The following is a 26,241-nucleotide window of genomic DNA, read 5'->3' on the forward strand; positions in this document are numbered from 1 at the left end:
GCTGCAGAAACACCGGCCCAGCCTGGACCATTCCTTCATCCTGCAGCCTCCTTGGCTGCAGGGCGCGCTCTGCTTTTATACCCAGGCTCTGCTGGGAGCATGCCCAGCAGAGCTGGAGGGGCGGGGCCTTCTCAGCCAGCTGGGCCTGGGCTACCCCCTGCCCTTCAGTGTGGGGCCTGTCTGCCCCGTCACAATAGACTAGTCTATTAGTCTATAAGGTGCCACAGGACTCTTTGCTGCTTTTGCATGATGTTAAATAAAATTCAGTGTTGATAATTGCAAAGCAATGCACATTGAAGGGGTAAAACTTGAATGATAGGTATACCTGTAAAGTTCTAACTTTACTGCATTGATTTAGGAAAGAGACATGGACATCTCTGTAGATCTCTTAATAGATAATTGCTCATTAGGCAACCATGTTAAAAATGTAAGCATAATGTTAGGTAGCATTAGGAATAAAATAGGATGGTGAATAAAATATTATATGGCCTTTATGTAAATTAATGGGATGGCCTCATCTAGAGAACTATTTACAGTACTAGTTGCCTCATCTCAAAAATAGGTAGACCTGGAACTTTTTTCTCCCTTTCTTATAACACAAGAATATGGGAAATATGATTGAAATTAAAAGGTTAGGAAATTCGAGCCTGAAAACAGATTTTCACATCATGTGAATTAAACTATGGAACTCTGCCTCTGAAAGTTATTGTTGAGACCAATAATATTTGGAATTACAATAATTAATTAAAATTTTGTGGAAGGGTTATTAATTCTCATGCAAAAGTGTTTGTCAGTTTCTAACTACAAGAGACTGAGATGGGACCTGTGTATCAGATTTTTTATCCTACATCTGCCTATTGCAGTGTTCATATGCCTTTCTCTGAAGCAAGTGAGGCTGGCCACTGTCAGAGATGAGGTCCTGGATTAGACTTGCCTTGGTCTGACGCAGTATAGCAATCCCTATGCCCAGGGCTCTCCAAACCATGGCGAGCCCCGCTTGCCAGCCACGCTGTTCGGCAATCTGCACATGCGCAGGTCGCATGAACCCAGCTCTTCCGGGTTACAATCTCCTCGCCTCGGGCGAGTAGATTGTTTTATTTGTCAAGACCTGCCTAGTCCCCTTACTCCAGTGTCAAATCACTTTGGACCTCCAGGATATCTGGCCAGGGCTCCCAACCTCCACTCCTGACATATTTGTTGGCAAGGATTTAGAAGTGGGTTGCTTAGTCCACATTTACTCATAAGGCTTGGGCCCAAGGTAGAGATGTAAAATCCTACTTAATTGATTAACTGGTTAAATATTATGTTTAAACGTATAATCAATTAAACGTGATGTGGCTGGAAAGGGGCTCCAGCCCCTCTTCACTAGAATGTTCCCTCCCCCCATATGCCAACGCTGGGCTGGAGTGGCCCCCTCCCTGCTGCAAGCAGGGGCTGCTCCAGCCCGGCCAGAGCAGTCCCTGCCTGCAGGCTGCCTGGGCCCGCCACAGAGAGGGGTTGCTCCAGGTGTCTGGAGTAGCCCCTGTCCACAATGGACTGGAGCAGCCCCGTGCCCGCAGCAGGTGAAGAGCTGCTCCAGCCCCCACCAGTTAACAGTTAATCAGAACCAGTAAGCCTTATCCATTAAGAGTGAGGCTTACTGGTTAAACCGTTAACCAGTTAACTTTTCATATCCCTAGTCCAAGGTCCAGGAAGGCTACAAAGGATCATAAGAAGGCGATCTTTACTTGCATTTCATGTAACTAGTGCACATAACACTTTCTTGACAATGCTATGCTTTGTAGTCAATAATATTATAGTGCATAGAAGTCATCTATATTATCATACTGCAAGGCTGTATCATTCAAGCATTTGGAGACATTTTAATCATCCGTGAGACTGATATTGATGGCACAATAGGATGCTTTTGGGACAGGATCTGGCCAACTCTCTTATGACAGTCCTATATGAACAGTGTTCTTATGTATCTAATATCACGCTGCCATATGTAACTTGCCCAAATTTCATCCGTAGTTGGGCTAAGTTACATTTTGGCTTGATATCATCCAGGATAGTGCAGTGCAAAAGCACTTTTCAAATTGTCCCCTGAATGCGCTTAAAAAATTACTAGTTGTGCCCTAAATAATATCACCTTATTATCTGCAGCATTCTTCATAATTTTCTATACTTAATAAATGCTAAAGTAATGTTATTTAGTTATTGCAGTTGTAACTGCTGTGGTTACATTTTTAAGAGCATTACTAGAAAACATACTTTTGTGAATTAAGACTGTGACAAGAAAAACAATTCTATCCTTTAAGTAAACAAATAAATTGATCAACATTTTCAGTGCAGGCACTCTTTTATTGTAAAGTAAGCAACAGTATGCGGCCCCTAATGTGCAGTTCCTCATATTGTGAACTTCCATAGATGTCAGAATTGTAAAAGACTGTTTAGGTCACCTAGTCTAACCCTCAGTTATACATACAATTGATTCTCTGTCATTCATGCACAGCACAATCATGTAACATCTGCACAGAAAGAGGGCATTCTTTTCACATAGCATGAGTGCTTCACTGATATTGGGAATAAGAGAAAAGATCTTTTCCTGGAAAGAGACTGTGTGAAATGAAGTTGTAACATGTTTGCTTAAAAGGCTCTTTTGTTAATTACCATTGTGCTAATGGTGCTTTGAATATGAATTGTTTGTAAGCAGGAAGTAGGCAATGGTTCAGCTGAGCAGAACATTAAGAAAACTTAAGACTGGGTGGGAACAAAAAAAGGCATTTTATATTTAGTAATTCATGCTAGGATGGTTTGTGCAGACTCAGTAGTCAAAATATTACATATAACAAACATAACTCTTAAGCTGTTGGCATAATTTCATTTATGCCACAGAAGAATTGTTGAAGGATTTCCTGGCAGAAAGTTTGTTCTGTGCATTTATTTATGACCTTCCTTCCCAGTATGTGTCTCTTTTAAGTGGAAAAAAGGAGACATGTTTTCTCAGCAGGCTGACACACTATAAATTGTGTTTTCCATGACATGGGGTAAAGACTCCCTGCTAGCCTGTCTGGTAGAGAATAAGTATTCATGAAATATCCAAGAGAGTACAGATATATCAAACTATTTTCTGTGTTTCCTTAATCAGGATTCTTCAGTGAATCTCATTTGTATTATGTTCAATGAACTTAAAAATCTTTGCTAGATACATGATATTAATACATAGAACCAACCTACTTTATGAATGAGACTCTCCAGCTGAGAATATCTAATCATAATTAAAAAGTCACAGGTAATTCAGTGCTCAAGCAATTGCTATTGCTATAGTTAAAGTTTTACAAGTTTTGCATCAACACTTTCATAACCTGGGCTGAAATTTCCCATTTGTCCTTACCTAAAGGAGAGTGGCTTTTCACATTTTCTGTGAAGTAGCTTGATCCATTTTATGGAGTGACGAGAGTCTTTTCTTTCAGTGGTGAGAGAATTAAACAATTGTTTTTTCCTCCTCACTGTTAAAAAAAAAAAAAAAGTTTCCATCTTCTCTCTCTTCACCTTTCTGGATGGCTGAGGAAATACCTTGCCTCCTTTCCTGTTGCCCCTCTCCTCACAAATGTGTTGCTATCGCTGCCTCCATCTTCTACTTCATTACTTACCTGCTTACCAGGGTTCTCTTTGCTGGTTAGCTGCAACAGCTGGGACTGCTCTTCAGGGATATAGCATGGTCCAGACCCTTTTGTGCTGCTCCCTCATCTCCCTTTTAAGGCTTTCTCTTGCTTCTCACCTGGAAAGTGCCTAAGCAGAGAAGAGAGAAAATGGACATTCTTACTATTCTGTGGGCACAAGGGAACATTCACTTTTTTGTTTTAGTAGTACAGGCAGTCCCCGGGTTATGTGGATCCGACTTATGTCAGATCCCTACTTAAGAACGGGGTGAGGGAACCACGAACTAGTTGCGCCCCTTCCCCTCCCCCGCAGCAGACCGCCGAGACGCGCCGTGGCGGTCCCACTGCCCGCGTCCTCCGCGGTGAGAAAAGCTGCTCCTCATCTCCCTGGTCTGCTGCCCTCCCCCCCCCCCCCCAGCAGACCAGGGAGAGGCGGAGCAAAGCCGCGGAGTACGCGGGCAGCGGGACCGTGGTGCGTCTGGGCGCCGCCCGCGTCCTCCGCAGCGAGAAAAGCCGCTCCGCATCTCCCTGGTCTGCTGGGGGGGCGCAGCTAGTGCGCCCCCTCCCCCTCAGCAGACCAGACTTTTCTCGCCACGGAGGACGATGAGGTCCCGGCCGCCCCAGAGAGAGGCCCCGTTGCCGCAGCCATGTGGTCCCGGAGGCTGAAGACACCGCTGCTGTGGCAACGCAATCTGGGGCCACCCCCAGAAGCACTGCGGCCATGTGGCTTGGAGCCAGCCCCAGAGGCACCGCAGCCAAGCAGCCCCAGGGTGCTCCAGGGGCACCACGGCCCAGGGCAGGCCCGGAGGCACCACTCCCATGGACAGGCAGTCCGTGGCCAGCCCAGAGGCACTGCTACCACAGCCTAGGGCTGGCCCTGGAGGCACTGCTACCGCAGCCACTTTGGCCTGGGGCCGCCCCTGGAGGCTCCATGGCAGCGGCACCTCCAGCCTCCGGTGCTAGCCCCAGACCGCGTGGCTGTGGAAGCAGCTATTCCAGGGCCGGCCCTGTTGAGAAGCCTCAGCCCCAGCGCTGCCTCCTCTCCAGCTGGCCTGTAATTAGGGGGCGGGGCCTGTAAGTGATCAAAGCCCAAGGCGGGTGGATCCAGCCCACTGAGAAGCTTTTGCCCACCCCTGATCTAATGAATTCAGTCACAGTCCTACCTCTATAGCTGTGGTAACTGTCTTTCCCTCGCACTCTTATATTACTCTTCGCTACTTTTTTTTCTAGTTTTTTTTCTTTCTTTTCTCCAATCCTCCTACATTTCTGCATCTATATTCTCCAAGTTTTTGCACATTCTCTATCCTCTAGTTCTAGTGTTGCTGTCCATCTCTGCTTAAATCTGCTGTGCTCAGCTTACTGGCAGCAAAGTGAAATGTGTCCAGACCTGATCTCAGAAGTGTTTTGTGCTGGCACGTAAGAAATCAGGCTGTTGGGGTTTTTTTTTGTTTTTAAATAAATTTTACTTTGCTTCCAGCATGCTAATTAAATACAAGAGAGCAGAAAGCCGCAGAGGACAGAAACAGAAGATAGTGAATCCTGACAAAGACTTTCTCTAGGGTCAAGTGTTCAATTAACATCTCTTGTTAGACAGCAAAATGAAACTATCTTCGGACAATAGGACTCTGGATCATTCACACAATGAAAGCTATTAAATATCCAGGATTTTGGATATTTAGTGTCAAACTCCTCTCCTGAATGAATTATTGTGAATTAAGTTGCTCATAGTAAGCAGTTAGCTGTTTTGGCATAAAGAAAGAAACTACCAAATTGGAACAGACCAGCAGTGAATATGTAATGGTAGAAATCCCCAAAATATGTTTCTTGTACCTGTATAACCAGAGGTTCCCAGACTGCACGGATGAGTTACAAGTACTTGTGTCTCTGAGACTAATTAGTACCAATGGTACTAATTCTTTTCCTTCTTTCTAACTGCTTTATAGGAAGCTGAAAATACATGAGTTAAGTTAGCGGTATTATTTTTACACCTAAGCTATTGTGGTATCTGCCAAAGGCATGCTTCTGGAACTTAAATGAACAAGAGGCTGCACAATTACAAATGGGAGTGATTGCAAATAGTAAGTGTCACAGTTCAGGGCAACTGCACCTGAGTTCCTTCTCGGTATGTCTACACTACAAAGTTAGTTCGAACTAATGGACGTTAGTTCGAACTAACTTTAATAGGCGCTACACTAGCGCTCCGCTAGTTCGAATTTGAATCGAACTAGCGGAGTGCTTAGTTCGAACTAGGTAAACCTCATTTTACGAGGATTAAGCCTAGTTCGAACTAGCTAGTTCGAATTAAGGGGTGTGTAGCCCCTTAATTCGAACTAGTGGGAGGCTAGCCCTCCCCAGGTTTCCCTGGTGGCCACTCTGGCCAACACCAGGGAAACTCTATGCCCCCCTCCCGGCCCCGGACCCCTTAAAGGGGCACGGGTTGGCTACGGTGCCTGTGCCAGGTGCAAGCCTGCCAGCACCCAGCCAGCAGACCCTGCACCTGGCACAGCACAGAGCCACCCACCCGATGTCCCCCAGCCCACCCCCTCTTCCCGGGACCAGGCTGGCGGCTCCCGGGAGCTTGCCCTGGACCGCAAGAGGCGGGCACCTTCCTGGGCTAGTGCGGACATCGTGGACCTCGTCCACGATCTCCGCACTAGGCACAGGAAAGTGGCCGTCTAGGGCAGGAGAGCTGCCAGCCTGGCCACCCAGGAGCAGGTGTGCATGAAAATCAAGGGGGTCCACTGAGACCCCCGACCCTGAGCCCTGAGCTTACAATGGCCGTCCTGGGTCAGACCAAAGGTCCATCTAGCCCAGTAGCCTGTCTGCTGACAGCGGCCAACCCTAGGGATCCTGGAGGGGATGGACCGAAGACAGTGACCAAGCCATTTGTCTCGTGCCATCCCTCTCCAGCCTTCCACAAACTTTGGGCAGGGACACCACTCCTACCCCCTGGCTAAGACCACTCCATGGACCCAACCTCCATGACTTAATCTCACTTCCCTTTAAACTCTGTTCTAGTTGTAGCCTTCACAGCCTCCTGCAGCAAGGAGTTCCGCAGGTTAACTATTTGCTTTGTCAAGAAGAAGAAGAACAACTTTCTCTTACTAGTTTCAAGCCTGCTACCCATTCCTTTCCTTTGGTGTCCTCTAGTCCTTCTTTATGGGAACTCAGGAAGAACTTTTCTGAATGCACCCTCTCCACCCAAACCCTGCTTTTAGAGACCTCTATCCTGTCCACCCTCCGTCTCCTCTTTTCTAAGCTGAACAGTCCCAGTCTCTGTAGCCTTTCTTCATCTGGGACCTGTTCCCAACCCCTGATCATGTTAGTTGCCCTCCCTTCTCCCAGCCTTTCTCTTCCCCTCTCCCACCTCCTTTTCCCAGTCTCCCCCAGTTTTGTTCAATAAAGACAGAGTCAATGTTGGAAGAAACGTTATCTTTATTTTGTACATCAATAAGAAGGGGGGCTAGGGAAGGGTAAGTGGAAGGAGGTGAGGGAGGAATGGGGTACGAGCCCCTGATGGGGAGGACTGGGCTGGCTCTGCGGGCTTCTGGGGGTAGAAGCTCTCCTGCAGCCCCCCAATTACCCCCTCTCCCCAGATGGCAGCCTGCGGCAAGTGCAGCCGGGCTGATGGCCGAGTGGTGTGATGTGCCCAGTGTGGGTACTCCGGGCACTCCAAGCCAGAACTTCTTTGCAAGCGGGGCATCCCTTAGAACTGTCTGTCCGGGGTGGGGGTCGGGACCCTTTAAGCGCAGCCCTCGGCTAGCCTGAGACAGCATCTCCATGCTCTAACTCCTCCTCTGATGCCCTGCCGGCACTGCTTCCGGCCATCCTTAAGCCCTGTTCATAGTCCACTCAATGTGGACTTGCTAGTTCGAATTAGCAAAACGCTAATTCGAACTAGTTTTTAGTTCTAGATGCGTTAGTTCGAATTAGCTTAGTTCGAATTAACTAATTCGAACTAAGTTAGTTCGAACTAGCGCTGTAGTGTAGACGTACCCTCTCTGTGGTATAGCGTGGGCACCAATTCCAGGTTGCAGGCTGCTCAACTGTCACTTCTTTTGCTTGGAGGTCTGTGAGCCTCTCCTTGGCTGGGTCTTTCCAGGATTCACAGCTGTTTGACTACACTTTGAATTTCCCAGGAAGTCAGACTTACTAAGCAGGCCTGATTTGCCTTCTCCTTAGACGTTATAATCTGATCTGCAGAGACCTATCTGCCTCATTTTCTAGTTAAGTAGTCTTCTCCTCAGGGTGAAACCTAAAAAGTCTGGGTCTTAGTATAACCAGAAGTGGTCATTTTTATTCACCTCCTCCCAGGCATTTTCTAGGAACCCCACTTTACGTGTTTGGATCATTTTAAAATAGTTCTTTGAAGCTCATATCAATAGCATGTGCAGTTAATAATAAGAATGAAGGTGGGTTGAGTGGGGAGATGATCTCTCTGATAATCTCTGTATTGAAGTGTCCCTACTATGAACATATCTGAGAGCCCTCATCTACCCTAATTTAATATAGTGATCACTGGGGAATCTAAGGGTACATCTAGACTACAGGGTTTTGTCGACAGAAGTTTTGTCGACAGATACTGTCGACAAAATTTCTGTCGACATAGAGCGTCTAGACTACATTCAGTTCTGTCGACAAAGCAAGCTGCTTTGTCAACAAAACCCTGTAGTCTAGACACAATCCTACATGCAATAACACCTTCTGTCGACAGAACTCTGTCGACAAAAGGCGTTATGCCTAGTAAAATGAGGTTTACCAGCGTCGACAAAACTGCTGAGTTCTGCCGACGTTATGTCGACAGAACTCAGCAATAGTGTAGACGCAGGTATAGTTTTGTCGACAAAAGTCCACTTTTGTCGACAAAAATCTGTAGTCTAGACACACCCTAAGTAGTCCAGTATTGTCCCTAAAGAAAGGAATAAGATGTAACACTGGGCCCTCTGGAGTTGAATGGAGAAAGGCAAAGTACTGTAAATTGCTTATGCTTCAGAGAGGGACAGATGGCTTATCCCCATGTGCAGTCAGAACGTTTGTTTCTTTATGTTTGAGATGGAATAAAGAATCTGTGATGTACTTTGGAGAGAAAACGAAGAACAAAACAAAGTTAATAGGTTTATAGATTTGAAGGCCAGACAGGACCATTGTGACTATCTAGATGAACTCTTATCTACCACAGTACATAGACATTTTTAGAATTAATTCCTAGAGTAGATCTTTTCAGAAACACATCCAGTTTTGATTTTAAAAGTACCAGTGATGGAGCATCCACCATGACCCTTGGTAAATTGTTCCAATGGTTAATTGCCCTCATTGTTAAAAATATACACTCTATTCCATTTCAATTTGTCTAGCTTCAACTTCCAACCATTGGATCATGTTACACAGGTTGGATGAGGGAAGAGGGATTTTGCCAGACGGGGGAGGACATTTCTGGACCCCTGTCCTGCCCAATCGTCTCCCAGACAGCTCCCCACTCCCTGCTGGCCCCGCTGCCGTGCCGACCACATTGAGCAGCCATGGCTCCAGGGCCCGCAGGGCAGCTGTGTGCACTGCTCTGGGGTTCCAGGACCCACAGCGCAGCTGTGGCTCCGCTCTGGGGCTCCTAGACACACTGAGTAGCTGCACGCTCTGGGGCTCCTGGACCCACTGAGCAGCCGTGCGCCGCAGCTTCCTGTCCCACCTCTGTCTCAGACATTATGCAGCCACACCTCAGCCTGCTGGAGAGGATTACTTCCTCCAGCTGCTCTGTGCATCTGCTCACCTCAGCTCCAGACTCTGGCCCTATTCTGTGATTACAGTAAGAACAAAATGATAAAACAGGGATGCTAGACATGGCTACAGTAAATGTAGCAATGATCTTTGGATTAATTTAAATAGTCTTTGACTAACTCTCCATGAATTAACAGTTTCTAGTTTTGTGCCTGGAACAGAATCACTGTGCTGGAATGGTATCCAAGGCTTCTGCTGTTTCCTTGCTGCATAATAAAGTGGATTAATGCTTGAGGCTCATGAGCTAGCACAATCAAATTACTACTCTGAAGACACTCGTGACTGCAGTGGTTTATTAAACTACTGTGATCCATGGTGTGTTCTTTTATCTGCCTCTTCACTGCCACTACAATTTAACCAATAGAATATATATTTTAAAAATCTGTTACTTTGCATAAAATCCTTTTTTGTTTAATTCTCATTGTTAGAAGCACAGGAGGAGTTTATATTTATATTAGTTCAATTAGTAGCCCAAGCAACCAGCTGAATTTGTGTGTGTGTCTGGCATTGCTCGGTCCTTAACTTAATTTTTACTTAATTTAAATCATTGCTCTGAAGTGGGGTTAGGGATGAGGGGTTAAGTATGCAGGCTCCCCCAGGGAGAAAGGACTATCCCATCCCTCTCTCACCACAGCATCTTGGGACCTGGTAAGAAGTACCTCTGCATGGTTGCTGCTCCAGTGGGCACAGCCAAGGCAAGGGTGCATGTCTCCTAGTTGGGGCAGGTTCAGGTTCATCTGCACCCTGTGCTCTCCAGCCAGACTGGAGAGAGGAATGGAGAAAACTCTGCACTTTCCCCTTGCCATGTGACAAAGGGGAACAGCCAGCAATGTCCCTGAACAAATGGAGGGGTGGTGAGCTGCAGTCGCCCGGCCCTCCCTAAAGGGCTCCTGGAGGGGGAAGCCTTGGGGCTGGGGCAGCCTTAGATATGGGGGGTGAGCACCCACAAGTCCCTTTCACCAGCCTGGTGATTGTCTTTTTTTCTGAATGCTGTTGTGTTCCCCCACACGCATGGGAGGAGTGTAGATTTAGCCTACTATTTCTTCTCCCCACACACAACAAAATCCTTACCTTGCTTTAAGCCATGATAAGAGGAAACTGTATACCAATTTTGGTGGTCCTTGCTTTTATCGTTTAGGACTTTTATGCATCCTCCTTATAAATCATAGTGGGGGGCGTTTCAGCCTCTATCCCCTCCTTCCACACAACCAAACCATACCTAACTGTAAATTATGATAAGAGGAAGCTACACACCAAATTTCCCATATTGGGTGGTCCTAGCTCTTACTTTTAAGAGAATTTTTTGAACAGAGTTGCTTGCTCACAATTCAATGTATACGGGAAAAATGGGAAGAGGAGATGTTTTATGGGTAAGCTACCTGGAGGTTTTATTTCTATTTGTGCTACAAACTTCCCGTGTGACCTTGGGCAAGTCAATTAACCTCTATACAAAATGGGCTTTGTAAGTCTAGCTAAATACTTTAGCATTTGCAGAGTATTCTGAGATTCTTGTCATGTCAATGACTTGTAACCTTTTTTATTAGTCCCAAGGTTTATGGCTGCTGATCCTCCTCCTGGCATATGAGGAAGAATCCTAGCCTCAGTAAAAGTTGCAGATCCTTACCAAGATTTAGCTCATGATTACTAATCAATACTTGCCACTCTTATTATTGACCTACTTACACTTTTTCCAATGACACTGGGAAGCAGCAAATGAAAAACTGGTCAAAAGAAGTACTTTCACACAATTTATAATTAACTTGTGGAACTAATTGCTACAGATTAACATTGAAGCCAGGAGGATCAGAAATGCTTGGGGATAATGGCAATAACTTTACATTTTATAAGATGTATGAGTGATAGAAACACTAATGCTTCAGGACATAAGCCCATCACTATAAGTATCTGGAGATATCAAGAAGTTTTTCTTATTGGTGGATTTTTCCATTACTGTCCATTGCAGGGATTCTTGCACCTTCCTCTGAAACACAGTATTGCTGACTGTGAGATAGGACACTGGACAACCTTATCTTCTACTTACTATGTTGGGGTATGTCTACACTACAAAGTTAGTTCGAACTAACGGATGTTAGTTCGAACTAACTTTCATAGGTGCTACACTAGCGCGCCGTTAGTTCGAATTTAATTCGAACTAACGGAGCGCTTCGTTCGAACTAGGAAATCCTCATTCCACGAGGATTAAGCCTAGTTCGAACTTGCTAGTTCGAATTAAGGGCTGTGTAGACCCTTAATTCGAACTAGTGGGAGGCTAGCCCTCCCCAGGTTTCCCTGGTGGCCACTCTGGCCAGCACCAGGAAAACTCGTCTGCCCCGCTCCCAGCCCCGGATCCCTTAAAGGGGCACGGGCTGGCTACGGTGCCCGTGCCAGGTGCAAGCCTGCCAGCACCCAGCCAGCAGACCCTGCACCTGGCACAGATCGAGCCACCCACCCGATGCCCCCCAGCCCTCCCCCTCTTCCCGGGACCAGGCTGGCGGCTCCCGGGAGCTTGCCCGGGACCGCAAGAGGCAGGCACCCGCCTGGGCTAGTGCGGACATCGTGGACCTCGTCCACGATCTCCGCACTAGGCACAGGAAAGTGGCCGGCTAGGGCAGGAGAGCTGCTAGCCTGAGACAGGATCTCCACGCTCTAAGTCCTCCTCTGATGCCCTGCCGGCACTGCTTCCGGCCATCCTTAACCCCGGTTCAGGGTCCACTTAATGTGGACATGCTAGTTCGAATTAGCAAAACGCTAATTCGAACTAGTTTTTTAGTCTGGATCCGTTAGTTCGAATTAGCTTAGTTCGAATTAACTAATTCGAACTAAGTTAGTTCGAATTAGCGCTGTAGTGTTGACATACCCTTGGGTTCTAACACCATGCCTGTCATTATGGTATTTGCATACTCATTTCGGTTATTTTTTACTTCTTATGTAGGGTCAATTCTGAGATCCCGAATGGCAATCTCTATATCCCAGTGTTATATTAATTATTTACTACTGATATTCTTATTTGAGGAAAAAGTAAAAGTATTTTTTTCGCTCTTTATTTCTAAGTTCCTTCTTCAGATATTTTAAATAAAAATTTTGCAGACGTGTATTTCAGTCCTATAAATTCTAAGATGGAGGCAACATTTTTGTATTTATTGCTGTTGAACAAGGTTTATTTCACTTTTTTTTCGCTGTCACAAAAAGATGCTGCTTTTCATTTGGGCGATTTACCAGGGATGCAGCAGTGGGTAACTGTCTGAATGAATAATGAAAACATGAGAAAAGGAAATATAAATAAATGTTACCATTTTACTGAAATATAGGTATCCTAGTAAGCTAGTTTAGAAAGTTAATCATGAGTAAAAAGTCATTACATGTTATATTTAAAAAGTTATTTAGCTACACTATTTAGAAGTAAATCATTCATAAAAAAATTAAAACAATTTTGTTCAAGCTACCTTAATCTAAAATACACAGTTGAACAATATTAACCTTACTCATTAATATCAGAAAGACCCATTGAAAATTACTGAATTTTGCAAATCGGTTTACTAAGGAACTTGGCATCTGTTGGATGTAACCACTACATACATGGAACAGTTCTGAGTTATCTTAATAGTCTTTGGTTGGACACAGTCATTTTCTCTAATTGAAATGATATTATCTGAAAATACAATTCTGTTAGGTGCTGGGTATTGTCTTCAGTGCATACAAAGCAGTTCACAGGATCAGGCACTTAGGATGAAATTCAGTCCTTTGCAGAGAGCTATTCCAAGGTCTATGCATCTTACAAGTGTCATTTAAGTTCTCAAAACTAAGTGGGATTTAAGAGGGTCATAGGTTTTCTGCTGTGCATGGAAATGAATTTCACCCTCAGAGAATAAACACAATTAACATGCAACAATATTGCATAAAGAAATACACTTTATTTATTCTGACAACTGTAATTCAATTTTAATTATTGATAATACTTGACATTATGTGGGTAAACATACTGTGAAAATAATGAAATTTTAAATACAGCACTCTGCTGTAATGGGGAATTGCAAAGCAAAAATGGAAACTAAGTTATGCTAAGGCCTTGATCCTACAAATTTTAAAACATGTGCTCCATGTAACTTGTATGCCTAAAGTTGTGTGTTTATAAAAATGTTCATCAGCATCAGAGTCTAAATGACCATGGAAACAGCATGCATTTAGCACAGAACTTTGTTTTAACAATCCTTTAGGTTTTTTTTTCCATTTTGGAAAATATTTTTAGTATATTCCAATTTGCTGCCACTGTCATAGAATCTGACATCACCAAAGCCAATCATCCCATAATATTTGTGATGTCACAGACTGATGCATTCTGAGATCCTGCCAAATAACACAAAGAACAGTTAACGGTTTGCATAAACCAATTTAAAAAACCTAAAATTTTGTTTCCTAACAGCTTTTGACAGTGCAGTGAATGGAGGAGACAATGTAGCATATATTTCTGGATGTAAGGTGGTGTTTGATTTTGTAGATTTGCCGAGAAGTAGGTATTGACAGCTATTTCTCTGTGTGAATTATACGTATATGGATACGCATTAGTGAGGTTTGGCTACTACAATTACTAAGCAGTTGCCACACACAATTACAACTCTCATTTTATTTGTATTCAGTTTTGTCTCAATCAGTTTGTCAGCTGCTGTATACATTCCAATCATATTTATTCTAGTATCTGTGACTAATACAGTAGGTTTCCCTTTTCTATTTTATGGCCATTCAAAGCAATGAGCTATAAAGGGTGTGCTAGCAACTCCTATTGAAGCTAAAGCAGCTGAGGGCTTTCAGTAGCTCTGTTGAGTTGTTCAGAAACATTACAGAATTAAACTATGCTAAGGTTTTATGAAAGACACGGGGGTGTCACTGTTTTCCATATTATACTCGGTTATATGATCTCTAATTGTCAGAGGACCTTGGGTTCCTCCTTTATGTACACTTTTTATGTCCATGAGATTTGGGTCTGCAATTTACAGCTGGAGTTGGAAACAGTCCAAGCCTTTTGTAGGAACACACAAACGAATGGGAGGATAAAGGTGTTGGCTGATAAACATGATTGATTCAGAAATTCAGACTAAAAGGGACCTTTGTGATCTTATAGACTCACTTCCTTCATAACACAGGCCACGGAGCTTTCCCCAAAATAATTCCTACAGCATTTTAGACTTTGCAAATAGTATGCTATTATTTATAATAGGATAATACCAGAGGACCTCAACTACGATCCAATCCCCATTGTGGTGGATGCTGCAACACATACACTAACCAGACAGTCTCTGTCCCCAAAGAGCATCCTGGCTACACTGTTAGGCAAAATATTTAGCAAAACTCATTCAAGTCATTGATGAGCTATATTGCCTCTTGATTACTCTAAATTCTAATCTAGGGTCTGAGTAGAGAGAAATGTTGTCTATAATTTAACTTTAATATGAATCTATAAACAATTCAGAGTACATTACGTTAGTAGAGCTTACTAACAATTTTACTGGAATTGAAGACTTGGGTTGGTCACATCAAAATATGAGTGAGAATTTCATTAAAAGACTTAAAAAACAACCAATAGTCTGGTAGCACTTTAAAGACTAACAAAACATGTAGATGGTATCATGAGCTTTTGTGGGCACAGGCCACTGCTTCAAATGACTGGAGTGTTGTCTCACTTCCCTGTCCCAAGCTGTGGAATTGAACTCTCACATAAATAAAAGACCATCACAACCCTATCCACACTTCAATCTACGTTCAAGGTGCATTTCATAGGCCTTGCCTTCTTTGACATAAACATGTAGCAATGGCTTTGTGTATGGTATTTTTAAAATAACTGCAAAACAAAACACTCTATGTTACATACTCTTCCTTTATGGTGAGAGAAAAAGCCACAGTGTGCAATAGTAGTATTACTGAATGCATTACTGAAAGGTACTCAGATACTACAGTGGTGAGTGCAGCATTGAAATCTGTATTGAATAGACAGAGACAGATTGTTCTTTTCTCCTTGAAATGGATGAACAGCACTCATCTACAGCTCCCCTTCTTGACTAATGCAGTGAGAGCTCCCCGTCTCCTTTCAAAGCCATGTGGCCTTGCAGAAAGAAACCAGCCAGAGATTCTAGCCAGTAGGAATGCCTACAAAAACAGCCAAAGCAGGGACATGGGAATAGTCAGTAAGCTCTCTAAAGTTTTGACTGGACTTTCTATGACCTGTCCTTTTTTATTCCAGCCCTCTTTCTTCTCCTCAGCTTCACTCAGTACCAGCCCCTCACACCTTCTTCTTCTCTGTCCTTTTTCCTGCAGTGTATTTCTCCCTTCCCTTTTCTTTCCATTTAGCAAATCTCTTCTGAAATACTGTAAACCCACCTTAAAATTGTGGAACTAACATAACATTTGCCATCATCACATTCACTTTGCTCTTATGTTTTATTCCTGCTTCCCCCTTGGCACTGTTTTTGTCTGTCTATAGTATAAGCTCTTTGGGACAGGAACTGCTTGATATTCTGTGTCTGAACAGTACCTAGCAATATGTGACGCTGTTCTTGACTAGTCCTTATGCACTTCTGTATAGGATTGCCAGATGGTTTCAACAAAAATACGGGACGCACTTGACATTACATCACAATCTACATTACATCATATTTAGAAAATACTGGACATTTATATTTCCTCATTTATATTTTCTCAATTAGTTTCCCAAACAGAAAGCTCAAATACTGAGTGTCGGGTTCAAAACCGGATGCCTGGCAACCTTACTTCTATAATTATTATTGTTTATTACCAGGGCTCGACAAATAATGCAATCTACTCGCCTGTGGCGAGTAGATTGCAACCCGGAAGAGCCAGGTTCGGGTGATCTGCACATGTGCAGAGCAATCTGCGCACGCACAGATCACCAGACAGCACGGCTGGCGGTTCGGCGAGCCCTGTTTATTACTATTATTATTTATTTATTTTAATTTTATTTTATTACTACTACTACAAAGGGGTAATGTAATATCTTTATTGTTGGTGAAAGAGTCAAGCTTTTGAACTTAAGCTGAGTTCTGAAGAAGAGTTACACAGAATTTCGCATAGTTTAAAAACTTATCTTTTTCCTAACAAAAGTTAGTTTAGTAAAAGATACTACTGCTCCCACCTTGTGTGTCTCATATTGTGGGACTGGCACAATTGCAACAACTCTTAAAACAACATTAGTTACTATATATTTGAGAGAGTTTGTTCATCTAACTGTGTCCATCCATACATTTTTGTGAGTGTATTGTTCAATAACTCCTCCTAAATGTTAAGAGCTAGGACCTCCAAATTTGGCATGCAACTTCCTCTTATCATTAGTTAAAGCAAGGAATGGGTTTGGTTGTGCCAGGACAATGGGATGTGTATGGAATGTGATTGTTTCTAATCAAAACTGAAAGGGAAGGCAGTGATAGCAGGCACAGTTATATTGCTGAATAACCACAGGGGGTAGCAAGCATCCCAGCGCTGGGGAGCAACTGCTGCTACACTCCACCCTGTGCCCTGAGCCCCCCCCCCCACACCTCCCAACCCCCTGGCCTGACTCCTGCACACCAACCTCCTGCCCTGAGCCCCCCATACCTTGCCCTGAGCCCTTCCTCATCGCCCAACCCAACTTGTGCATTCCCCATATTCCCAGCCCCCTTCCTTGAGCCCCACCTCATCCCGCGACCCTGTCTTCTGCCCCTCCACACTCCCAGACCCCTGCCCTGAGCCTCCCACATTCCAAGCTCCTACGCTAACTCCTGCTCCCCTACAACTCCAACCACCTGCCCTGAAAGACCCAAGCAATGCCAGGTAAATCTTCTAGTTATTAATATTTTAACCATTGCTCCTCCCATTATATTTCATATACTTCAGGAATTCATGCCGTTCATAACTTACCTCTGTCAATTTTTTCTTTCATTTAACCAGAACTCTGTTTTGTGTTATTGTTATAATTTAAATTTTGTTTTTATTATATAATTGGTTGGCACAGCAGGCAAAGTATATAATTTTATAAATTGCCTGGGGCTGTCTCTGGCATAGCGTATGGTTGCATTATCTGTTGATGAAATTGGCACCTCTAAAGAGAGTTCAGAGGGAAATGACACACAAGCCTACCTGCCAACTCTGTTTGGTTTTTTTCTCTTCCACAGCACGAATTATCAAAACAAAACAGTGGTGTGAAATGCTTCCATGTTTAGAAGGAGAAGGCTGTGATTTGCTAATCAATAAATCAGGCTGGACCTGTACACAACCAGGTGGGCGAATAAAGACAACCACGGTAAGCTCTTCTCTTTCTTACATCCCTTTTATTCCAAAGAACAAAGGGTGAAACTTCAAATTTAGATGAAGCATAGGTTTTTAAAGTTAGATGCCAGTTAGTGTACTGGTCACATAAACACATTCCTAGATACACACGTGTACTTTCATACCTGTGCTCTCAGAAAGGGGAAGTGAGGCAGAGTACTGAAAGGATGTAAATTGTCAAACTTTGACGTTTTAAAAGGGACCAAAAATGCAATCAGTTATGATTGTCTCTTCATCTTTATTTCACCCTAGTGTGTATTCCTCACTGTTGGTAGAATTAGGATATAAACTTCACACTACTGAGCTAATAGGGTAAAAATGGTTTTTAAACAAAAGTAGTGTTGGCTTTTTCCATCTAATAAAAAGACAGCTTTCAAAGACAAATATCCATCTTCCCAGAGGAAAATTTGCATGAGTATGAAATAACAAATAAAACCCTTCTTTTAGGGTCATCAGGACTTTGGTTCTAACTTGTCCATACCATACTTTTCAACTCCTTGGTGTTGTCTTCTGTAGTGTTTCGGATTTGTTTGGAGAAGATATATTGAGGCTGAATATGCCTGCAACAGTGATGACTACTAGCACTTATAGCATCAAACATCTGTCTGTGGGACATTCTACAAACCAACTGAAGACTAGTGCTCCAGAAATTGAAAACATCCCAAGAGATATGGTAGAATATGATAGGTTGCTAGTCTATCAAGAATATTTTCTATTAGTTTATGGGGCTCTCAAGTGACTTTTAAGTAAATTACATTTCAAGGATGTTTTATTATAAAGATTTACTTCAAAACCTGCCTTATGCTTAATCTCAGTGTGCTTCAAATAAGTGAGATTTAGCAGGTTAGGATTTAGGCCTATCAGATCCTCTGCATTCTGATACTGCAAACATTTTAGTGTTTTTTACAGTGTCAAAAAATCAACATACCTTCACTTTTTTTTTTTGGCCAGTCTTTCAGGGTAACATTTATTGTCAACTAACATCCTGTGAATTTTTTATTGTTCTAATGTTAAAGATCCCATGCCATTCTGACATCCCTATAGTTACACAACATAGCAAAGTACATTGTGGACACTGATGCAAATTTACCTCTTAATCTCCAAACCAGAGATTTAATTATTTAATCTTTAAGACATTTGAGTGTAATTTATGTAATGGTGATGTCTAATATATGAAGGAGAATGTGTGTATGTTTGTGCTCTAATAACTTGGGGTATGTCTACACTACAGCACTAATTCAAACTAACTTAATTGGAATTAGTTAATTCGAACTAAGCTAATTCGAACTAGTGCATCTAGACCCGTGGTCACCAACCAGTAGATCGCGAGCTACCGGTAGATCTCAGGGGCTCTAAGAGTAGCTCTTGAGCCCTCTCTGAACTGTGCGCCTGCACAGTACATTTACATTAGATTTCCTCATTTGAGGAGCAGCTACTCACTGAGCAACAACACAGGTGAGTAGCTGCGAGGAATGGTGGGAGCTGGGAGGTCGGAAGGGCTGAAACACCCCAGCCAGCTGACTGTGGCTTTCAGCTGAAAGAGGCTGTCCCGCACTCCAGCTGATCAGTGGCTTTCCCTCTGCGCCTGCCCACGTGGAGCTTGGTGCACCCTGGCTGAGCGCCATGGCCAGCTGGCCGGGCAGCCACTTCTCTTCGCTACAGCCCGGCTGCCCTGCGGTCAGTCCAGAGGGAGCGCGGGTCGGAGGCTTCCCTCCATGGCTGGTGTAGGGAACTCCCTGCCCCCAACCTTGTTCCCTCTCCTCTGCTCCAAACCTGTTCCCCTCGCTCGTGGCTCCCTGTTCCCTCTCCCTTGCCCCACCACCCCACTGCAGAAACCTGCCCCCCCTTCAGAAACCAGTTCCCTCTGGCACCCTGTCTCCTACTGCAGAAACCTGTCCCCCCCAGCACCCTGTATCCTGCTGCAGGAACCTGTCCTAGCACCCTACCCTCTCTCCCCTGTCCCCACTGGCAACCTGTTCCCTGCCCCAGAACCAACTAGCACCCCTCCCCAGTACTGTGTCCCTGCTCCCAAATTACTTTTCTATGGGTCAGTGACCCCTGACTTAAGGCAGGTTCCCTGCCATTCTCATAAATAAAGACAATGCAGAAACTTTTTGTGTTTAACATAGTATTTTATTTAAAAATGAAGCCTGGCCAACAAACCCCCAATTGGGGCCAAGCCCCAATCTGGCCACAACCACTCCTGCATCCCCCCTTCCCCAGACTCTAGATCTGAGCCTATCAAACACTGGAACCCCCTGCCCTGAGCCCCTCACATAATCCAACCCAAATTCCTGCACCCTCATATCCACAAGCCTGTGCTTAGTATCCCAACACTGCCCAGCCTGGAGCCCCCTCCCCGAGCCAGTGTCCCCTTCTCCACCTCCTCCTGCATCCAGATTTCCTCCCAGAGCTTGCACCTCTCACCCCTTCCCACACCCAAATCCCTCATTCCCACCCCAGAGACTACACATCCTGTCTCAACACAGCAAGGGTCCAGCTAGACTGCAGGAGTTTTTCAGGATTCTGGAGATATCCCAGAAAAACTCTTCTGCATCCAGGGTTGCGTTTGTTCTTCCGCTTTTTTAGTGGAAGAGCAAACTTGCTCTTTCGGTCACCCCTATATTCCTCTTTCCACAAGGAATAAGGTGGCCTCCAAAAGAAGGGTTTTTTTTCTGACATTTGGTCCAGTCTAGACAGGCCAAATGTTGGAAAAACCTCTTCCTACAGAATAAATTAAAAAAAAAAAACAGTATAAGGATTGGGGAGAGCAAGTGATGGAGAGGAGGAGAACAGAGAGGGTGGGGCTTCAAGGAAGGGGTGGGGTGGTAGATCTTGGCTTGGTCTGTCATTTAAAAAGTGATCTTGGGTGTAAAAAGGTTGGAGACCACTGATCTAGACCTAAAAACTAGTTAGAATTAGTGTTTTGCTAATTCGAACTAGCACGTCCACATTGAGTGGACCCTGAACCGAAGTTAAGGCTGGCCAGAAGCAGTACCGGCAGGGCATCAGGTTAGGACTTAGAGTGTGGAGATGCTGCCTCAGGCTAACCGAGGGCTGTGCTTAAAGGGACCCGACCCCCACCCCGGACAGACAGTTCTCAGGGTTCCCTGCTTGCTTGTCTATCTCGATGAGGGACAGCAAAGCAGTCCTGTTTTGGAGTGCCCTGAGGCTATGTCTAGACTGCAAGCCTCTTTCGAAAGAGAGCGTCTAGACTGCACGCGGAACTTTCGAAAAAGCGGCTTGCTTTTTCGAAAGAAAGCACCCAGTGAGTCTGGATACTCTCTTTCGAAGAAGCCCTATTTACATTCAAGAACGCCTTCTTTCGAAAGAGGAACTTTCGAAAGAAGGCGTTCTTCCTCGTGCAATGAGGTTTACCGCCGTCGAAAGAAAAGCCACGTTCTTTCGATTTAATTTCGAAAGAACGCGGCTGCAGTCTAGACGCAGATAAAGTTTTTTCGAAAAAAGGCTACTTTTTTCGAAAAAACCCCTGAGTCTGGACACAGCCTGAGTGCCCACACTCGACACATCACAGCACTCGGCTGTCAGCCATCCAGGGGGTTAATCGGGGGGCTGCAGGAGAGCTTCTGCCCCGAGGAGCCCACAGAGCCACCCCAGTCCTCCCCATCGGGGGCTCGTACCCCATTCCTCCCTCACCTCCTTCCACTTACCTCTCCCTACCTCCCCTTCCTGATGTACAAAATAAAGGACACGTGTATTCAAAAATAGAAACTCTATTTAACAAAACTGGGGAGAGGGGAGGATTAACCTCTGGGGAGACTGGGAAAAGGAGGTGGGAGAGGGAAGAGAGAGGATGGGAGAGGGGAGGGGGAAACCTGGGAGGAGGGAGATGGAAGGGGGAAGCCAGGGGAAGAAGGAGGAGGGGAAATATCAAACTATGGTACGCCATAACTTCAGTACTGTGTACAGATGTGATCTCCTCACCCCAGAAAAGATATTTTGGCCTTGGAAAGGGTTCCAAAAAGGGCAACTAAAATGATCAGGGGTTTGGAACAGGTCCCATATGAAGAGAGGCTAAAGAGACTGGGACTTTTCAACTTAGAAAAGAGGAGGCTGAGGGGGGATATGATAGAGGTCTATAAAATCATAAGTGGTGTGGAGAGAGTGAATAAAGAAAAGTTCTTCATTAGTTCCCATAATATAAGGACTAGAGGATACCAAATGAAATGAATGGGTAGCAGGCTTCAAACTAAGAAAAGAAAGTTCTTCTTCAGAAAGCAAATAGTCAACCTGTGGAACTCCTTGCCACAGGAGGCTGTGAAGGCTAGAACTATAACAGAGTTTAAAGAGAAGTTAGATAAAGTCATGGAGGTTGGGTCCATGGAGTGCTATTAGCCAGGGGGTAGGAACGATGTTTCTGGCCTCTGTTTGTGGAAGGCTGGAGATGGATGGCATGAGACAAATAGCTCGGTCATTGTCTTCAGTCCATTCCCTCCGGGGTAGCTGGTGTTGGCCGCTGTCGGCAGACAGGCTACTGGGCTACATGGACCTTTGGTCTGACCAGTATGGGCATTCTTATGTTCTTAGCTCAGGGCTCAGGGTCGGGGGTCTCACAGGACCACCTTGATTTTCATGCAAACCTGCTCCTGGGTTTGCATGTGGCCTTTGGTGGCCAGGCTGGCAACTATCCTGCCCTAGATGGCCACTTTCCTGTGCCTAGTGCGGAGGTCGTGGACGTTGGAGGCCTCCCCCCAAACCTGGATGAGGTCCACAATCTCCGCACTGGACCAGGCGCCCACCTCTTGCAGCCCCGGGCAGGCTCCTGGGAGCCGCCAGCCTGGTCCCGGGAAGAGGCGGAGGGCTGGGTGGCAACGGGTGGCTGGCTCGTGCCGTGCCAGGTGCAGGTCTGCTGGCTGGGTGCTGGCAGGCTTGCATCTGGCACGGGCACCATAGCCAGTTCGTGCCCCTTTAAGGGCTCCAAGGCCGGGAGGGGGGCAGAAAAGTTTCCCTGGTTGTGCCCAGAGTGGCCACCAGGGCAAGCTGAGGGGAGGGCTAGTCTCCCACTAGTTTGAATTAAGTGGCTACACAGCCCTTAATTCGAACTACTTAATTCGAACTAGGCATTAGTCCTCGTAGAATGAGGTTTACCTAGTTCGAATTAAGCGCTCCACTAGTTTGAATTAAGTTCGAATTAGCGATTTGCATGGGTAGCGCCTATTAAAGTTAATTCGAACTAACAGCTCTTAGTTCGAATTAACTTTGTTGTGTAGACATACCCTTGGACACTATAAGAGCTACCGCAACCAAACTTTGCATGGGATAAACTTTCATCCAGGAAAAGGTTTTAACATACTTTTGGACCTGATCGGGCCCGAGCTCAAGCTGTAAAAATTAAAAAGTAACCTGCTGCGCTGCAGGGGCCGCCCCACCCACTCTAGGTCCCATGCCCGCCGCCTGTGGCCCCCAGCGCTGTCTGGGACTCGTCCCCTCCTGCCTGCGATGTTACATAAGTGACCCTCTTTCCCCACACTCCCGCACCAGCATGCAGTGCTCCGACCCCCACGCACACAATGGCTCGGGCACCCACCCTGCCCCCCATGGCACCTGCAGCCCCTGGCGCAAGCTGGGGCACCCCTCCCGCGTATAACCTCCCCTCCGCCCTGGGTCACACCCCTCCCTCCCGGGGATGATGCAGACGTATATTTTAATCCCTATTTCAACTTTTCTACCATTCAAAAAAAGATAATGGAGGGAAACAATATCACCAGATCCCACAGGCAGGCACACTAGATATGGTATCTTTGGAACTTTCAAAGTATTATTCAAAATCTCATTAATTCAGTGATTTTTCTGTACCTTGGGTAAAGCAAATTACCTGTCTACCATGATGCATTTTCAGCTATCATTATTATTGTTTGTTTTATCAAGATGCATCAGTGCTATGCTTGGCGTAATGCAAAATAAAAAATAGGCACAGTACCTACCCTGAGAAATGTATGTTAGATATTTATCACATTGGTTCAGTGAATCTTTTAAACTTGACACTATGGCTTGAGTCTGATCTCAAACCTGCTTTACAGAATTCCTCTTGTTTTCAACCACCATAAATGAAATCAGAGTCACACCACATCCTGGAGAAATAATGGCAATGCTGACCTAATTCAGAATGCTGTATAACAACTAGCTCAGATCCCTAACCTGCTAAACAGAAATGAAGAATTGCCATTCTAGTCCTCCCACTACAGCTTTTCCCGTAATCTTCATGATCTCTTTGCTAAAGTGCAATGGACAGCTGGGTAATTGTGCATATGTAAATTAGCAGAGACATCCTTACCTATATGCAGAATATGCAGTTGCATAGGGCACCCAAATATTTGGGGCATAACTGTGGCTCTGTGTCTTCTCTGCTAGGTTTAGTATCTTCTCTGCTAGATTTAGTCTCAAATTCGGTTATTTGTTGATTTGCAGCATTGCTGGATCCAGACAGATGAAGGTGTCCTAGAGCTTCTGTACAATCATTTAATGTGAAAGCAGTCTCCAATTTGTTTGCCATACTAGGACTCTGTGGCTCTGCTTCCTCTGTAAAGGACCGCAATGAAAAAGCCTCCCAAACCTATTAGCAGAACTTGTGAAGGAGCCATTCAAGTAGTAATGAAGCCATTTAACAGGCATTTGCCAACCTGTCCGTTTCTGAATTTGCTGTGTTAGCCTTAGTTTAAAATTTGTTTTAGAAATATTTCACTGGTATGTTGCTGAAGGTTATAAAATCACATCTCTTAAAAGTCATCCCTCTCCCCGTCTGCCATTGGGAATAGGGGTACCAGTTTAATAGTGCTTCATAGGACCCCATAAATCCTCAGGATGCCCCTGTACATTAATAGTTTATTAATCCCAACTAATAATTCAGGCTGTTCCAAGGAACACTGGATCCAGCACAAATGGCAAAAAGAAAAAAAAGACTAGTACTAATAATTTTAAAAAGGCTTTTAGTTCCTTAGTTTGATGTGCAAGGGAGGGATAAGAAAATACAGGCAGTCCCCGGGTTACGTACAAGATAGGGACTATAGGTTTGTTCTTAAGTTGAATTTGTATGTAAGTCGGAACTGGCTCCAGATTCAGCTGCTGCCACTGAAACTGACCAGGGGCTGACTACTGGAAGCCGGAGGCAGAATTGCTCTGCCCCCAGCTTCCTGGAATCAGCCTGATCAGTTTCAACAGCGGCTGAATCTGGAGCCTGGGACAGAACAGCTGGGGTGCTGCCCGGCAGGTTCCCACAGGACCAACCTGGCAGCACCCCAGCTGCTCTACCCGAGGCGTCCCGCAACAAAAGCCTGGTCTGCTGGGGGGGGGGGCACACTAGCTGCGCCGCCTCCTCCCCAGCAGACCAGGGACACTGGAGCAAAGCCGCCCAGGTGGCGGGACCCCTGCTGCCTGGGCGGCTTTGCTCCTGTCCCCCTGGTCTTCTGGGAGGGTCCAGCAAAGCTGCTGGACCCCCCCAGCAGACCAGGGACACCTGAGCAAAGCCGCCGCCTGGGCGGCTTTGCTCGTTTGCCCGGGAGCAAAGCCGCCCAGGCAGCGGAACCCCCGCCGCCTGGGCGGCTTTGCTCCTGTCCCCCTGGTCTGCTGGGGGGGTCCAGCAAAGCCGCTGGACCCCCCCCAGCAGACCAGGAGACCGGGAGAAGCTTTTCTCGCCCCGGAGGACATGGGTGGCGACCCGCCGCCCGTGAGCTCCGGGGCGAGAAAAGCCCCGTTCGTAAGTGCGGATCCGACATAAGTCGGATCCGCGTAAGTCGGGGACTGACTGTAGCAGAAGAGTTGGGAACTTGGTTCACATGGGTTTCATAATGACTAATATAAACCCTGAAGAAAAAAGGATTTATAATGGAAGCACGCACACTCTTTCCTATAGTATCGTAATATTATCCTCTACTGTTTTATGGAATAATTTACTATTATATCTCAACAGCCTACCTTACCTGTTAGACCCATACTGTTTGTTGTTGTAAAATAGAGGTACAACAAAGTGTAGCCTGAAATGGGGTAGTTGGGAAAATTGTGGAATTAACTTCCAAATATATAGTGAATATACAGTCTATTACGAATCTAATTCTCCTGTGTAAATAAGTGAATATTCCTCCATATACTGTACTGGGCGCAGGATGCGATTCTAAATTAGTTAACCTACAACATTTTGTGCAGGTGTTTGCAGTTAACATTAGGTTCTGTCTGAAAGTGAAAGAGGTACACTATCAGAGCAGAGAAAAGTTTCTGTAATACAAGATATTATAATTTGGGATAAAATGTAGTAGTCAGTAATTATATGCTGCAGTACTGGAGTAAAATTGGTCATTAGGAATAGTATTGAACAGTTGGGGACTTAAGCTAGTAGCGTTGCCAGGTGTCTGGTATTGACCCGGACAGTCCGGTATTTTTATCTCCTGTCCGGTAAAAAAAATTCAGAAAATACCGGACACCTAAAATGTCTGGTATTTTTTTATTTTTTTCCCTGCCAGGAGACGAAAATACTGGACACCTGGCAACCCTACGACACACT

The 26,241-nt window shown here is 45.1% G+C and overlaps 1 protein-coding gene across 2 annotated transcripts in view; it reads left to right on the forward strand.

Annotated features, from left to right (window-relative positions):
• Positions 1-26,241, forward strand: part of TAFA5 (TAFA chemokine like family member 5) — a 665,524-nt gene that overhangs the window by 543,261 nt on the left and 96,022 nt on the right. For both annotated transcript variants that reach the window (XM_089778743.1, XM_006118525.5), the window contains exon 3: positions 17,573-17,700. In XM_089778743.1, coding sequence (XP_089634869.1) covers positions 17,573-17,700 — 128 coding nt within the window. The remainder of the gene's footprint in view (positions 1-17,572; positions 17,701-26,241) is intronic.

Source organism: Pelodiscus sinensis, chromosome 1, assembly GCF_052426305.1.
Source record: "Pelodiscus sinensis isolate ZL-2025 chromosome 1, ASM5242630v1, whole genome shotgun sequence".
NCBI lineage: Eukaryota > Metazoa > Chordata > Testudines > Trionychidae > Pelodiscus > Pelodiscus sinensis.